The sequence below is a fragment of the Thalassophryne amazonica genome, chromosome 7, assembly GCF_902500255.1.
Source record: "Thalassophryne amazonica chromosome 7, fThaAma1.1, whole genome shotgun sequence".
Lineage (NCBI taxonomy): Eukaryota > Metazoa > Chordata > Actinopteri > Batrachoidiformes > Batrachoididae > Thalassophryne > Thalassophryne amazonica.
Window position 1 is genome coordinate 65,459,831 of NC_047109.1, and position 17,450 is coordinate 65,477,280.

The 17,450-nt window shown below is 38.7% G+C and overlaps 1 protein-coding gene across 1 annotated transcript in view; it reads left to right on the forward strand.

The window, feature by feature from the left end:
- The window catches only part of scap (SREBF chaperone), a 96,069-nt gene that overhangs the window by 55,375 nt on the left and 23,244 nt on the right, over positions 1-17,450 (forward strand). The window contains 6 exon segments of the mRNA XM_034174359.1: positions 9,962-10,074; positions 12,351-12,445; positions 12,847-12,945; positions 14,348-14,560; positions 15,343-15,728; positions 16,960-17,109. Coding sequence (XP_034030250.1) covers positions 9,962-10,074; positions 12,351-12,445; positions 12,847-12,945; positions 14,348-14,560; positions 15,343-15,728; positions 16,960-17,109 — 1,056 coding nt within the window.

The following is a 17,450-nucleotide window of genomic DNA, read 5'->3' on the forward strand; positions in this document are numbered from 1 at the left end:
GCTTTGCAGGTTGGAGCCTTGTCATGGACCATTTTCTTCATCTTCCACCAAAGATTTTCAATTGGATTAAGATCTGGACTATTTGCAGGCCATGACATTGACCCTATGTGTTTTTTTGCAAGGAATGTTTTCACAATTTTTGCTCTATGGGAAGATGCATTATCATCTTGAAAAATGATTTCATCATCCCCAAACATCCTTTCAATTGATGCGATAAGAAAAGTGTCCAAAATATCAACGTAAACTTGTGCATTTATTGATGATGTAATGACAGCCATCTCCCCAGTGCCTTTACCTGACATGCAGCCCCATATCATCAATGACTGTGGAAATTTACATGTTCTCTTCAGGCAGTCATCTTTATAAATCTCATTGGAACGGCACCAAACAAAACTTCCAGCATCATCACCTTGCCCAATGCAGATTCGAGATGCATCACTGAATATGACTTTCATCCAGTCATCCACAGTCCACGATTGCTTTTCCTTAGCCCATTGTAACCTTGTTTTTTTCTGTTTAGGTGTTAATGATGGCTTTCGTTTAGCTTTTCTGTATGTAAATCCCATTTCCTTTAGGCGTTGACTCTTGTTTCCTCCCATTCGTTCCTCATTTGTTTTGTTGTACATTTTCAATTTTTGAGACATATTGCTTTAAGTTTTCTGTCTTGACGCTTTGATGTCTTCCTTGGTCTACCAGTATGTTTGCCTTTAACAACCTTCCCATGTTGTTTGTATTTGGTCCAGAGTTTAGACACAGCTGACTGTGAACAACCAACATCTTTTGCAACATGCGTGATGATTTACCCTCTTTTAAGAGTTTGATAAACCTCTCCTTTGTTTCAATTGACATCTCTTGTGTTGGAGCCATGATTCATGTCAGTCCACTTGGTGCAACAGCTCTCCAAGGTGTGATCACTCCTTTTTAGATGCAGACTAACGAGCAGATCTGATTTGATGCAGGTGTTAGTTTTGGGGATGGAGATTTACAGGGTGATTCCATAATTTATTCCTCAGACTTGAGTCCATATTTTTTTCCCTCTGCTTGGTCTAAAAAAGTAACCGTTACTGACTGCCACAATTATTTTTCCTGATTTCTTATAGTGTTTCTTAAAGCCAGAAAGTTGCCATTTGAAATGACTTTAGTTTTGTGTCATGTCTGTGATCTGCTTTTTTTCTACAAAATATAAACAACTGAATGAACATCCTCCGAGGCCGGTGATTCCATAATTATTGCCAGGGGTTGTATTAAGTACTAGTGAATCAGTCTAATTGGCAACCATACCTGCACTTCATAGTATTACTTCCATCAATCTTTACAGATGAGCTAGTATACTTCAGATTATAAAAACTTCTCCATAGTGTTACTCATCTTTGGATGAGTTGGCCTAAAATAAGGACTTTGTTCAGGCTGCCAGTTAAGTCTGAATTTATTGCGTATTTGATTCATATATATATACATATATATATATATATTAGCCTTTATTCATCCCTCAATGGGGGAAATTTCAGTGTCACATTGCAACATAGAAGAGTAGGAATAGACAGAAGGGCATGAAATAAAAGTATCTCTTAAAAAATAACTAAAAAAGCACTGAGTGCTGGGTAAGCTAAGGCTACCATTGTTCAGTTCAATGCTGCACTGCCGGAATGTTATACACTGTCGGGATGTAAAAGGGTTCAAATAAGTGACTTCAGCATGAAATGTACGGTACGTTACTCTGATATTTACAATATGGACAGGTTAAAAAAAATTATATATATTTATATATATAATGTGTGTGTGTGTGTGCGCGTGCGTGCATAACAAGTGACCAGATACAACTTGCATGTCCTTGTAACAATCCTCATTTTACAATTTTACCACATTGGTTGTTTTATGATGCCCAGCAGTGTATGCGGGGTCAGCGTGGAGCTGTCACTTTAATTCCTTGCTCTGTTTCGTTGCACTTTTACATACGGGAGAGGTACAAAACCCGTACACACTATGCATCTGAAGCATGACTGACCCACAGTGCATCTGTGTTACTAAGGGTGAAGCACGCTGCAAGCGTCATGTCAGGAATGCGATAACACACTTGCGGCTGAATGCAGCTGGTGCATCGCTGCTTGTTTCCTTGTTTTGGAGGGAATAATGTGGGATGTTATTGGAGCAGTGAGGGATATTATTAGAGCGGGGTTAAAATGGACGGGAACAGGGAAACAGACGAGTGACGGTGGATGTGCATGGCAGAGAGAGAGAGAGAGAGAGAGAGAGAGAGAGAGAGAGAGTGGTTCTCACCATGTAAAGTTCCCCCCATGAGCTTTTGCATGATTTGCATGAAAAATTATTTCATGTGACTTTTACTGTTCAGACTTGCAACATGAATCAGATTCAATTTAGACATGTACAGAAAGGAGTTTTTTATTTTTGGTCTGAGCAAGGGATTAGACAAGTGGATTTATGAGCAGATGGTCATAGGTTTCAAACCACAGCCCAGACACAGAAATGTAAGTGGGGAGTCGAATAGTTGAGTGTCTATATAAATCTTATATTAATAATAATATCTGTTTCTGTCATTTGTTTCATTATTAGACATTATTTTAATGTAGACAGCAGTTTCAGCAGCTCACCTACTAGTGGGGTAGATATTTTACAAATTTGAGATGAGATATTCACTTCCGGCAGAAAGCATGAAATTTGGTCCATAGGGGATTTTGAGTGTGCTGAATCCAATAAGATAGGTAAGCATTGGCTAAAATGAAGCCTACTGCTGAAAATGGGGGGGGGGGGGGGGGGGGGGGTCATAGTCATGCGGGGTGTTCAAACAGCTGTTTGCAAAATATATGAGATGACATGAGATAATTATTTTTTCTCTGAGTCTTAAAATAGGCTTATAAAGGTTTAATAGGATGGAAAATTAACAGGGAATTGGATAAATGCTGTAAAAATATACTGAAATGGGGGGGGGTCCATTTTTTGGTTGGGGGGATGCGGGTCCATCTTATTCAGTGTCTGAAACATAACATTTGATTTTCCTTATGAACTACAAACTAACACAACATCATATTATTATTAGGATATTAGTATTCCTGAGTTCTTCAAGAACATTAGTATTGTTGATTAAGTCAATAACAAATTCAAAATTCAAAACATTTGATGACTTTGCAAGTACAGTATTTCTTCCATATTAGACAGAGTTGCTGTCTGTGAGTAGACTTGATATAATATGGGATGTTTACTTGCAAGATAGTTTAAAGGCCAGTACTAGAATGAGCCAAACACAAGACTTCCAAGAAACTGGTCAACGTTCCTCAGAGCTGACAAAAACAAAACACAGCTTTTCAAGTACCTTGCCAGTGTCTTGGAGTCAGCCTCATACCCAGAAGGAAAGAATGTTGTCACAACATTTGAAACACAAGCAATTTCACCATCGGGGTGTGATGTATCTGACATTGAGCCATGCACACACGAAGAAGCTGACAACAGAATGATGTTACACCTAGTACATGCTTATCAGCAAGGCTACAAGGAAATCATGATACAGGCCACAGATACTGATGATGTTGTTTTGGCCATAGCAACTGCTAGTGCCCTTCATGACTGTAAGATCAGGATGGCATTTGGTCATGGCAAGTCATTTAGATACATTGCTGCACATATCATTGCCGGAAAACTTGGACAATTAAGGTCTAGGGGTTTACTGTTTCTTCATGCTTTTTCTGGCTGTGACACAGTGTCAGCCTTCACTGGCATAGGAAAGAAAACAGTTTGGTCCATGTGAAACTCAATGCCTGAGCTTGAATCTATATCTAGCACACTGTCTCAGTCCATCCACAATGTAAGCGATGAAGATATGAATGTTCTAGAGAGGTTTGTTGTTCTTCTGTACTGCAGAACATCTTCTGTCACAATAGTGAATAAAGCAAGAAGGTGGTTCTTTTCTTCTGACAACAGGCAACTAGAAAACATTCCACCAACAAGAGCAGCATTAGTGCAGCATGTACTGAGGGCTGTCAATCAGGTACAATTAGGTCATGTCTGGGGACAAGCACTGTTCACAAATCCTGACTATCCCTCCCCAAACAAACAGGGGCTGGGTTAAAGCAGAAGTTGGATGGTCTCCACTTTGGAGTACCTTACCAGAAGCTTCAAAAGCATGACGTGAACTTGTAAAATGCAGCTGCAAAGCCAGCAATTGCACTGGAAGGTGTTCATACTTCAAGGCCAACCTACCATGCACAGGCCTGTGTGCTTGTGATGGTCAATGTGCATAAGAATGTCCTATGTATGAAAGGTTACATGTGTAAATATGTATATATGTTTCTGTTCACTGATCTCTTTTGTATCAAGAGATGCCAAGAAATGTTTGTTAGTTTTAGTGATATATAAGAATCTAAAATAAGAGTCAAATGAGCACAGCTTTGTGTACAAATGTTTAGCTGTCTTGTATTGGACTATTTTTGTTCCAGTGTTCATATATTATATTAGGCATGAAACTACTAATATTAGATTTAAGAGCACACGCAGGATGATTATATATGCCAAAACATTCATCCTATAACTTCATTGAAATGTTATTTAGACTTTAGACAAAAGAAATACCAGCCAAAACTGTCATGCATGCAAAGTTGTATCTTATGCTATATAGTGTCTTGGTTAAGCCATATTCAATTAGGTCATCAACTTTCTCATTTGTTTAAAGATCCCTTAATGAATTTATTAACTATAAAATCTTTACAAAAGAGGTTTCACAAATGAAAATTGAGTCAAAACGTGAGAAAACTCGGATCAAAATAAAAAATGTAATATATACATTAATTATCCGTTAGCGGCCATTTTGTACGCCATGTTGAATTTAGTCACCTAAATTGATTTTATCAAATCAAATCAATTTATTTATATAGCGCCAAATCACAACAAACAGTTGCCCCAAGGTGCTTTATATTGTAAGGCAAAAGCCATACAATAATTACAGAAAAACCCCAATGGTCAAAATGACCCCCTATGAGCAAGCACTTGGCGACAGTGGGAAGGAAAAACTCCCTTTTAACAGGACGAAACCTCCAGCAGAACCAGGCTCAGGGAGGGGCAGTCTTCTGCTGGGACTGGTTGGGGCTGAGGGGAGAGAGTCAGGAAGAAGACATGCTGTGGAAGAGAGCAGAGATCAATCACCAATGATTAAATGCAGAGTGGTGCATACAGAGCAAAAGAGGTGAATAAAAAGAAACACTCAGTGCATCATGGGAACCCCCCAGCAGTCTAAGTCTATAGCAGCATAACTAAGGGATGGTTCAGGGTCACCTGATCCAACCCTAACTATAAGCTTTAGCAAAAAGGAAAGTTTTAAGCTTAATCTTAAAAGTAGAGAGGGTGTCTGTCTCCCTAATCCGAATTGGGAGCTGGTTCCACAGGAGAGGAGCCTGAAAGCTGAAGGCTCTGCCTCCCATTCTACTCTTACAAACCCTAGGAACTACAAGTAAGCCTGCAGTCTGAGAGCGAAGCGCTCTGTTGGGGTGATATGGTACTATGAGTTCCCTAAGATAAGAAGGGACCTGATTAAACCTTATAAGTAAGAAGAATCATTTTAAATTCTATTCTGGAATTAACAGGGAGCCAATGAAGAGAGGCCAATATGGGTGAAATATGCTCTCTCCTTCTAGTCCCTGTCAGGGAACTTTTAGGACAACCTGATAATAATATATTGATATATCATACGAGGGCTGTCTGTAAAGTATAGGTCCTTTTTATTTTTTTCAAAAACTATATGGATTTCATTCATATGTTTTTACGTCAGACATGCTTGAACCCTCGTGCGCATGCGTGAGTTTTTCCATGCCTGTCGGTGACGTCATTCGCCTGTGAGCACTCCTTGTGGGAGGAGTCATCCAGCCCCTCGTCGGAATTCCTTTGTCTGAGAAGTTGCTGAGAGACTGGCGCTTTGTTTGATCAAATTTTTTTCTAAACCTGTGAGACACATCGAAGTGGACATGGTTCGAAAAATTAAGCTGGTTTTCAGTGAAAATTTTAAACAGCTGATGAGAGATTTTGAGGTGATTCTGTCGCTTTAAGGACTTTTCACGGTGCGAGACGTCGTGCAGCGCTCTCAGGCAGCGTCATCAGCCTGTTTCAAGCTTAAAACCTCCACATTTCAGGCTCTATTGATCCAGGACGTCGTGAGAGAACAGAGACATTTCAGAAGAAGTCGGTTTCAGCATTTTATCCGGATATTCCACTGTTAAAGGAGATTTTTTTAATGAAAGATGTGCGGACGGGTCCGCGCGTCGGGACGCAGCCGACGCGGCGCGGCGGCACAGGAAAAACACCTCCGTGTTGATAACCATTTGTTAAAATCCAGTTGGCTTTTGATGGCTTTCAGTGGAGTGAGTATATGAGAAATTGTTTATCAGCTGGAGATGTTCCAACTTGTCCTCAAGGCTTCCAACAGAGGTGTTTTTCCTGTGGCGGAGCGTCGCGGCGGCTGCGAGCCGACGCTGCAATCCGCCCGCACGTCTTTCATTAAAAAAATCTCCTTTAACAGTGGAATATCCGGATAAAATGCTGAAACCGACTTCTTCTGAAACTTCTCTGTTCTCTCACGACGTCCTGGATCAACAGAGCCTGAAATGTGGAGGTTTTAAGCTTGAAACAGGCTGATGACGCTGCCTGAGAGTGCTGCGCGACGTCTCGCACCGTGAAAAGTCCTTAAAGCGACAGAATCACCTCAAAATCTCTCATCAGCTGTTAAAATTTTCACTGAAGACCAGCTTAATTTTTCGAACCATGTCCACTTCGATGTGTCTCACAGGTTTAGAAAAAATTTTGATCAAACAAAGCGCCAGTCTCTCAGCAACTTCTCAGACAAAGGAATTCCGACGAGGGGCTGGACGACTCCTCCCACAAGGAGTGCTCACAGGCGAATGACGTCACCGACAGGCGTGGAAAAACTCACGCATGCGCACGAGGGTTCAAGCATGTCTGACGTAAAAACATATGAATGAAATCCATATAGTTTTTGAAAAAAATAAAAAGGACCTATACTTTACGGACAGACCTCGTATATCTACATATAATCCTGGACATTTTCTTTTGGCTTGTAACCTTGCATATCCCATTCAAATTTTATACCTCTTAAAGTAAATTAGTTAACTCTGAAAACATGAGAAAGAAGTAGAACAACAGAAAATGTTTGCAAAACATTACGTTTTTATGCATTCATTACCAATCGCAGCAAATTTTGACCCCCCATTTTCAGCAGTAGGCTTCATTTTAGCCAATGCCTACTGATCTTATTGGATTCAGCACACTCAAAAACCTGTATATGCAAAATTTTATGCTTTCTGCCAGAAGTGAACATCTATTTCACATATCTGCTCCACTATACTGAATATGTGCTCTTACACAGGGTGATTTACTTAGCATTTTCTCTGCATTGAGTTTACTTAGATTTGTGTTAATGTTTATTGTAAGGGGACAAAAAAAACCCACAGAAAATGGGGCATGCAAGTGGGTGGTACATCCCATGGAGGAGGAGACAAGTGATATTGATATAGCACAGCTGGCCAATCATTTGAGGCTCATTGAAAAGCAGCTGTCATGGTGTGACAATAGCACATCGTTGTGCAGCCATTTACCAAGATCCACACTTATTCACAGTGGACTGGGCTTGTATGTTTCTGTTTACACTAACAGATAACAACATCGATATAATCGAGGAAAATACATAGTAGACGTCACACTTATTCATGGGTGACTCAGCAAATATGTCATTCTATGAACAGTGGTCCTGAGTGTATCCAGTGGAATTTGCAGAACTGTTAATGTTTACAAGAACCTGTTATGGCCTTTGTTTTAGCTTATCGACTTACTTCCTCTCTGATCTTTGCATCCACTTCATCAGACAAAATTTCCACGACACAAGCTAAACGGCTAAGCTAAATGCTCATGAGTATTGCCAGTTATTTGCTTTGTAATTCTAGCAGCTTTGACAAAAGAAACACAAACCTTGCTTCTTTTGCCGACTATCAAAGGGCCCACAAGACCGAGATTATCTCCAGTTGCACAGTGGGAAACAAAGCTACTGGAATGGGTTCCATTAATACTTCTTCTCTGTGCATCCATTCTGGATTGTATTGGACCAACTAAAATGTTAAAAAATTGAACAGACATTTGGCAGTTTTTTGTTTTATTATGTATTAATATTGAATGAGCACATAGATCTTTGTGTATTTTTTTGAGATTGTGTTGTGGCTATAGATTTGTAGATGGCTACAGTACTATATACTCTTCTGTGCTGTGTAAGGCTTGAAACACACAACTGGTATCATGCTTGTGTTATGGCTGTGTTGCATGTTGATTTGCATTAGATTTCCATGTTAACAGATCAAACTTTGCAGACAGGCAGCATTAGGGATACATCCCAAAAATGTCCCAGACATGTGTTGTGTTGCTTATACTGCTCCCCTCTGGAGAATAGACTTGGTGCCTACTTGTACCATGTGTGCTGCAGGCACCATGCAGCTAAATAGACAAAAGAAAAAATAATTATTTGCAAACAGACATTTTGACACCATACCGGCAAAATTAAATAACACTTTCTACTGGAGTCTCTATGACTGGGGAAAGACCTTGCAAAATATAAATACCGTTCTAAAATCTATTTCCATGATTGAAAAGTCACGTGGCTGCTGTCTGTTACAAGAAGTCATTTTCTCCTCTTTCTGGCCGTTCCTAAACCCACACAGAGCTTTGTGACTCAGGATCTGGATGAGAAAAATAATCTAAAAGGACAAAATTGATGGGGAGTCCGCATGAATTTGGAAACCAATTTCTATTTTTAAGTTTATATAGTAAAATATTGGACACAAAGTGTAAAATGGTGACAAGAGATGGAGTACGTGGAATAAAAGTCATCATTAAAACAAATGATGTGGAAAGATTAAGCATTGACACACCAAAAATGAAGCTGAAATACTTCCCGGTGTAAACACCCACACACCACTATTTTGTGTGACCCGTGTGTTCCACACATAAAGATGCAGTCTTGACCCTGTGAAAATCTGATATAGTGGGGAAAAAAACCTGAAATATATTATTTTGTAACTATTGTTTTTAAATAACTTTTTCTTGAAAAAAAAATAGACATTATAATTGACTTATGTCATTTGATTAAATGGAATGGGTGCATGTAAAGTTATGTTTGCAGCGCTGCCTATCTAGCTAGCTGTCTGTTTTTTTTTTTTTTTAAATTGACATTTTTATCCATTAGACTTATATCTATATATAATCCTGGACATTTTCTTTTGGCGTCTAACCTTGCATATCCCATTCATTTCCAAAAGTAAACATTAAAGCTTTTGCTGTTAGTATTATTGGGAGATATTCTGATGGGTCAGGTGAAATCCTAGTTTAGAAACTATACAGGGTGCGCCCCCCCCCCCCCCCCCCCAAAAAAAAACCGCCCTATTTTCTTTTTGATCTCATTTTTTACTCAGATGAGATATTTTGAAAATTCCAGGCTCCTCTTTGACGAATAACTGCAGCAACACGAACGTTAAAATTTTCGATGACTCGTCCAATCATGTCAGCTGGTATGTGCCTGATTTCCCTTCTTATGTTGACATGATTGGACGAGTCATCGAAAATTTCAATGTTCCTGTTGCTGCAGTTATTCGTCAAAGAGGAGCCTGGATAGAACATATTATCAACTATTAAGGACAGACCACCAAAAATGTTTCAATTTCTATTAGATTTGAAGGACATAATCTCCCATCATTCTGCTAATGTTTGGTGAAAGAATTTTCAAAATATCTCATCTGAGTAAAAAATGAGATCAAAAAGAAAATAGGGCGTTTTTTTGTTTGTTTTTGGACCACCCTGTAAATTCAGCAGCAAGGATGTACAGAAGTGGGAGTCAAGTGTTTTAAACATGCACTGAGGTGAAGGAACATTTATATAGAATCCGATTTATCTATTTTCTCTCTAGAGAGATTTTCCCATACCTTGTGGTGGTGATTGGCCTGGAGAACGTCTTAGTCCTCACCAAGTCTGTGGTGTCCACCCCTGTCGACCTTGAAGTCAAACTCCGCATCGCTCAGGGTAGGGGCAGTTGGTATACATGTTCCTGTCTCTCTCTCTCTCTCTCTCTCTCTCTTCTCTCTCTCTTGCTCTGTCTCTCTGTGTGTCGCACTCTATCTCATTTAAAGAAACAAAGAAACAGAAGCTTCTTTCTCACATACACTGCAAGTCTGAACTCTACAGTAAGGTATATGTGAGAATGCAAATGTCTGAATCAATTGGAACTGACATTAAAGTGCCAGCTCCTTGTAATGTCCGCTTGAGCTTGTCTGTGAGTAGCCAGAGGAGTCACATGAAGGGTGATCATGGCATTTCTATCATTCACTAGTATGAAATCCAAAGTAGTATTTTTCAATTTAGTCTTTTGTCAAATGTCTTTTTAGTTTTAGTCATATTTAGTCATTTTTATTTAGTCATGTTTTAGTTGACTAAAAGTCTGTTAATTTTTCATCTAGTTTTAGTTGCAAGAGAAGTGAGCGTATTTTAGTCTTGCTTCAGTTTAGACATTTTTTTTCTTTTTGATAATAAAAAACACATTAGATTATTTCTGATGACCATATCAGTCAGTATAGTGTTTCACACATCCCAGATACCGAATGTTATCATTACCTGACAAAATACACTTGTTGAATTATTGAATGATTGATTTTCACCAATATTTTAAATCTGCAAGGCTTTTCATCAGCTACAGTTACATATTGGGTTTTCTTGAAAATCCAGAGTCATGTAGAGGCGCAGGTGTTTTGAAATGAAACGTTGGATCTAGTTATTCTATTTGAACATTCAGAATTGGCTGGAACTTTGTTAAAGCAAAACAGAATAAAACTAAAATAAATATTTCAAGATTTGTGATGTTTTTTTTTTCTATATGTAAGAGCCACAACTTGAGTCAGTTTAATTTAAATATGATGCACACTTCATATTTAATTATTTTATTTTTTTTATGTCATTTGTTATATACTTGTCATAAATAATGTTTAAAACTAATTGATATTGGATGCATGTAGTGTTTGCTGCTGTGTTCAAAATCTAAACACTTTAACCTGAGCAACAGAGAGCTGATCAGACACTTTAACAGTGTAAATGTAAACTTTTTTCTTTTTTTTTCTTTTTTTTTTTTTTTCCTATTAAATTTTTCTCATTTGCGTTGGATGGATTTAATCTGCAGCATGTTTATCATTATTGGTCGGTAAGGTTAGACCTTACTTTTGTGAAGCACCTTGGGGCAACTTTGTTGTGATTTGGTGCTATATAATTGAAAATAAATTGAACAAAAATTTAAATTATTGTTATTTGACGAGTTGCTTGATGTGTAATGTATTTAGCAGTGTTGTCTTCTGAAATGCGCAGTTATAAAACAAAAACCTTTTGGTTTTCAGGGTCCTAGTTTGTAAGAAAAAGTTAACTTTTTGGGGGCTAATGTTTGCTCTGGTGGCCTTCACATGCTATGCTTAAATACACAGCAGGATGACTGACACCCCCCTGGCAGATGGAAGATGGAAACAACAACAAAATGGTTGCAACGTTATTTTAAAAACTGATTTTTGAATGTTTTCAATGCGCGGGATCATGGAAATGGAGAGAGATTTTATTTGTTTTTATTTCTATGAAACATTTCAGTCTTGTCTTTTTTCATCAACAATAAGGGATGTTAATTTCATCTTAGTCAGCATTTTAGAACACTGAACTAGTGTCGTCATTTTGTTTTTCTTGTGAAAACAAATGGTCGTTGACAAATATATTTCATGTTGACTGATGAAATTAACACTAATCCAAAAAATATAAACATCCAAGAATGAAGTAGGGCCATTTACAATGGTTCTAGCTAGAACCCTGCCCATTGGTGCCGGTGCTTATCTTCGGCGTGTGTAGCGTCAAGCAGATGAAAGTTTGTCTTTCCTGGATGGGATGCCAGACTGATGCAGATTACTTCCCTAGCCAAGGCCAGCTACCCATTTAAAACTGGGTGGACTGGGACAATCCAGACTATGTTGTCAAAGACAAATTTCCCTGTGGGGACACTAAAGTTTAACCTAACCTAACTTAGATGGGCAGCATGCATGAAAACCCAAACCCGGGGCTACATATGGATAGCCCAGCTCCTTATCTCACTGAGCCACCTGCTTTACACTCTCACTGACACCAAGACACTACCGAAATATATAACTGTAAAGACAACACTCACAAGCTTACTGTGGACCTGTTTTTTTTTTATTTTTATTATTATTATTATTTCAAATTGAAAATATCAGCATATCCAGAAACTCACACGTCTTGCTCTTCCCCCCCCCCCCCAGGGCTTAGTAATGAGAGCTGGTTCATCATGAAGAACATGGCCACTGAACTCTGCATCATTCTCATTGGTTATTTCACTCTAGTGCCAGCTATCCAGGTAACCGAAATGGGACAGTAAAAAATATGGTCATGTAGATATGGGGTCTGCATTAGTTCAAACTGAGACATAATATGATCATGCAGCATTTACCACATATCAGATTCTTTTTCTGTATTCTCTTTACCACTGGCCATTGCATGTTGTGCACGGATCAATCGCGGGGAGAGTGGAATTGTATCCACACACTGTATATATTGTTCTACACACGCAGTTTACATTTAAATTGAGTAAATTATGAATATCTATTGAACACTGCCTTAGGTTGGATTTTTAAAGGGAGCAATTTGTACTTTAGTGTGACACTTTCTATTCACTGCATTATTTTGCTGTGGCAATTTGAAACAGGTAATAAGCTAATACGTTGTTCTAACATGTCCTCTGGTTTCTGTGTGATGCAGGAGTTCTGTTTGTTTGCAGTAGTGGGGCTGGTGTCTGATTTCTTCCTGCAGATGTTCTTCTTTACCACAGTACTCTCGATCGACATCCGCCGCATGGAGGTAAGAGCTCAAACAGAGTTTTTGTGGACAATTGGCATGTCTGCATTGGTTATAAGTTGCACTAGATAATAAGTTGTTTATTTTTGAATAATGCATTTCACAAGAATTCAAGAATTTTTTTTTTTACGAGTCAGGAAAGACTTTTCCATCACACGCTAGCCTAAAAAACATAGGGTAAATATCTTTAATGTTGTTTCTTGTTTACTCTGTACTAAGATTGTACAGAACTGTGATTTTTGATCACAGTTTTATATCACACAGTTTTTGATCACACATTTTTATATTTTTTGATAAATAAGTCGCTTCGGAATGTAAGTTGCAGTACCTCCCGAACTCTTAAAAAAAAAAAAAAACACCATATAGTCCTACAAATTCTGTATGAATCTCTGAAGGTCAGTACTGCACATGCCTGGAATGTACTAGATGTTTGACTGAAATCTTGAGGTTTGATCACATTACACTTGTGACTTCTCTTCACTGTGCTTTCTTTAAATTCTTTCTTATGCTCTGTGGTTGTAGGATATGTGCTCGCGCTGTCTCCAGGATTAAAAAGAAGTCAGCAGGCTATCGAGTTTTTCCCTACCATGTTCCTACTTTGTGAAACCGTTTACCTGTTAATATTAGAAAGTTCACTTCAGTTGAATCTTTAAAGGCTAATCTTAAAACTTATTTATTTTATGGTTTCTGTAACTAGTGTTGGGTTTTATCTTGTGTAGTAACATTGGCTGGTTTGCATGTTTTATTTGCACCTGATCTTTCAATTTTAATTGTTCTTATGGATACAAAGTTTTTTCCATTGTCTAAATGTTTTATGTAGAACACCTTGTACCTTTTTGTAATTGAAAGTGCAATAATGATAATAATGTCTGCAGTTTTTACTAAATCAGTTCAGAGTGCAAGTTCTGTGATCCAGCCTGAACCTACAATCAGATGCTTAGTTCCAAATGAAACGAGGCAGTTTTGACAGAAATTTCTTTCAGAATGAATAGAACAAACTTTCATTGTCAAAGCTATTTTTCTTCTACATCAATAACTTGAATATAGTAAAAACCTAATGTGTCACACAGGGCAATGTACTGTTATTTCAAAACATAATTGTGTGGTTTTAATGAGCCTGACCTCATTTGAGCAGATGTGTAGCTGTCTTTAGCTGGATGCTGCTTTTATTATGATTAAGATGACATTGTGATGATTTAGACCTCTGAATATAAAAGTTTTGTTTTTTTTTCTTTCAATTGCTACTCTCTGAATGCAGATTTTCCGGGTTGCCTGTAGGCACCCGGTGCAGGACTGTTGAGTGGTGTTTGGACTGTCATATATTCAGAGCAGATCTTCATTCTGTCTGATGGAGTCTGGCACCAGACTGTCCTTAAACTAACATCTACTACCTGATTCCACCCAGCTGGCAGACTTGAACCGCCGCTTACCGGCTGAAGTGGGATTACCTTCACTCAAGCCTGGACCCCTGCGTCCACGTGAGGTTCCACCCCCTCCAAGACCCTCCCCCCACACAATCACCCTGCAAACCCCGGCCTTCAGGAACCTAAGGCTTCCTAAGAGGCTGCGTGTGGTGTACTTCTTAGCCCGCACACGGCTAGCTCAGCGCATCATCATGGTGAGAAAACTGATTCACATCCAGCGGAAAACTTAAACTGCTGTCATACAGTCGACTGTGTCTCATTTGTCCTGCACTCTTAAATTGCAGTGTCTATTAAGATTCAGCATAATACTAAGATTACTAATATACAAACTGAATGAATTATGCAGAACTAAAAGTGTTTGTGCTGTGAAATCTAATTGTAGAGAGCTTAAAAGCTAGGCTCAGATATTCACTACAGTTTTTTTTTTTCCTTTTTTAACAAAATAAAAACACAAGCAAAAAAAAAACTACTACATTGCTGAAATTATGTTCAGCCGTTATGCTCAGATTGTCTGCGTACCTGCAAGATTTTGTTTTTAAATGTAAATCTCTTATTACAATTTTACTTTTTTGTAAACATCACATATATTACAGTTGAATCAAAATGCAATATTCTGTGATTCATCAATTCTTTTCTGAAAAAAGATGCTAGTCCTGGATGTTGAGCCTGTACACTCCTAGTGTGAATACTATAAACCCATCCCTGTGATGACAACAGTCAACATTAGCTGTGGGCTTCTATGTAAATGCTTATCCAGCTGTCCACCAAGTGCATTTTATACCAGTAATGCTTGTGCATGTGTTGCAGTTTTGTGTGTTTATTTTGATGATGTATTTACTGAAACTTGTTGAGTGGTTTGTTTCGTCCTAAAAATTTGAGGCTTGGAAGTCAGGCCCAACCTTTTGACCAAATTAAAATTGCTATATTAGTTTCCGATCTCTTAGGGAAAGATGACATTCATTTGCTTAATTTCCAGATTGGCACAGTGATCTGGATTGGCATACTTGTTTACACTGACCCAGCCGGACTCCGCACTTACTTGGCTGCACAAGTATCTGAGCAAAGCCCTCTCGGTGATCCAGTAGGCGGTGGCCTGCCCCCACACTTGGAAGTTGCTCACGTGTTCCGTGGTGGAGATCCGACCAGCACACTCAGCGTCCATCCAGCACCACAACCGACTCCTATACCTGAAAACAAATCACAGGGCCACCATGACTCAGCTAGGAGAACACATCTACACCAGGCCCCACCTGCAGTTCCCCAGATCACCTGGGGGGCAGAAGATGAGGAAGGTTGGAGGAGGCTATCCTTCAGGCACTGGCCATCGCTCTTCAGTTATTATAATATCACTTTAGCTAAGAGGTAAGTGCTGCTGTGGCAGGAGACATCTTTTAATTTAATCTTTATTTTAAAAAAAAAGTGTATATCCAAGTGCAGTGAATAGATTTCACCACTGAGTTACTCAGGTCATCAAGTTTAGGTTGGCACATAATTGCCTTAGAATAAACAAGGTTCATAATACCTGCGTCAGAATACCCTTGAAAACTGTGTTCATAGATTGTGAGATCCCTGCTTTACAGTCAGGTCCATAAGTATTTGTGCAAAACCTTTGTAGTTTTGCCTGTATACCAACACTTAGGAAGTGAAATTAAATTGTGAATATGTGCTTGTGATGTAAACCTTCAGATTTAATTTAAGGGTTTAGCAAAAATATTACATGAACTATTGAGCAATTGTAGCCATTTTTATACATAGCAACTCCATTGTCTGAGCCCATAAGTAATCGGAGAAAAGAAATATTAGGATTATGTTTCATACAGATCATGACTTTTACAGCTGGTTTGTAGCTGGTTGTCTTTAGATGGATTGAGGGATGAATAATGACCATTTCTGTTCCCTGAAAATATCTTTTTCATTTACATCAAACATTAACATGCCAGCAAGTGTCATACGCTATGGTCGGGCCTCAGCAGTTCTCAAAGTTTGGGGGGGCTGTAAAACACAACCATTCATCAGCAATCAACTTGTAATTCCTCAGTGGACAGCAGTGCCAGCCAACAGCTAGGAGACCAGAGTAAGAAGCTAACTTCATAATCAGTCATCTTTCCTAACAGGAAAGATTAAAGTCATGTTTATCCCAAATGAAAAGATGACCCCCCCCCCCCCCAAAAAAAAAAACCCCATCTAAAAATAGTACATATGTTGAAAAAAAAACTTGGTGTTCCCCTCTAATGTACCCTGCATGGCTGAATAAACAACTGTTGAAGTGACATGGAATCAGTATCGATGGGGATAAGGTAGAGGTGCTGAAGATCATTTGTTCTGTTCAATATATTCTTATCAGAAAGTTTTGGTTGTCTTTTCAATTATACTAGAATGCATATTCACATTAAAATTTAGCATGTTGACTTGTAGCATTTTCATTACATTTCAGTATTTTACCATTTTGCTGCTGGCCTGTTTTGTTAACACACAAACCTTTTAAGCATTTCTAAATTTGATTAAACTGACACCTAAATGTCCGCATTGAAGCCACCTGTTGTGTTCCCTGCTATTGTTTGATGTTGCTGTTATGTATGTTGGCTTTCTTCAGGTATATTAGCATCCTGCCCGTCATTCCTGTGACGCTTCACTTGAGTCCCCAGGAGGCAATAGAGACGCGCCATCCTCATGACACAAGACACCCCCTGCCACCCATCCCCAAAGTCTCTGCAGATCTGCAGGCAGATCTCACCCTCTACAAGTCAGTACTGAGACAAGCAGACACGCTTACTCACTGTAAATAATGAACCCAACTTTTAAGTCAGTTTGTTGAAGTACATTTAACCCTAATCCCTACATATGGGGTCCAAATGGGCCCTTGGGGTATTTTTTGTAGATATATATTTTTTTCTGAACAGTTATTCTCATTCAGCTGACATTTTTATGTAATTGGCACCTATATAGTTTTCTTGAATTGTATTTATTTTAAATACTGTGGGCTCCATAATCATAATCATAATCATAGTGGTATCTGGTGGAACTCTAGAGCAAAAGTTTGAGCTTTGTGTCACTTTTTCACAACTACTGACTGCACTGTCAGAG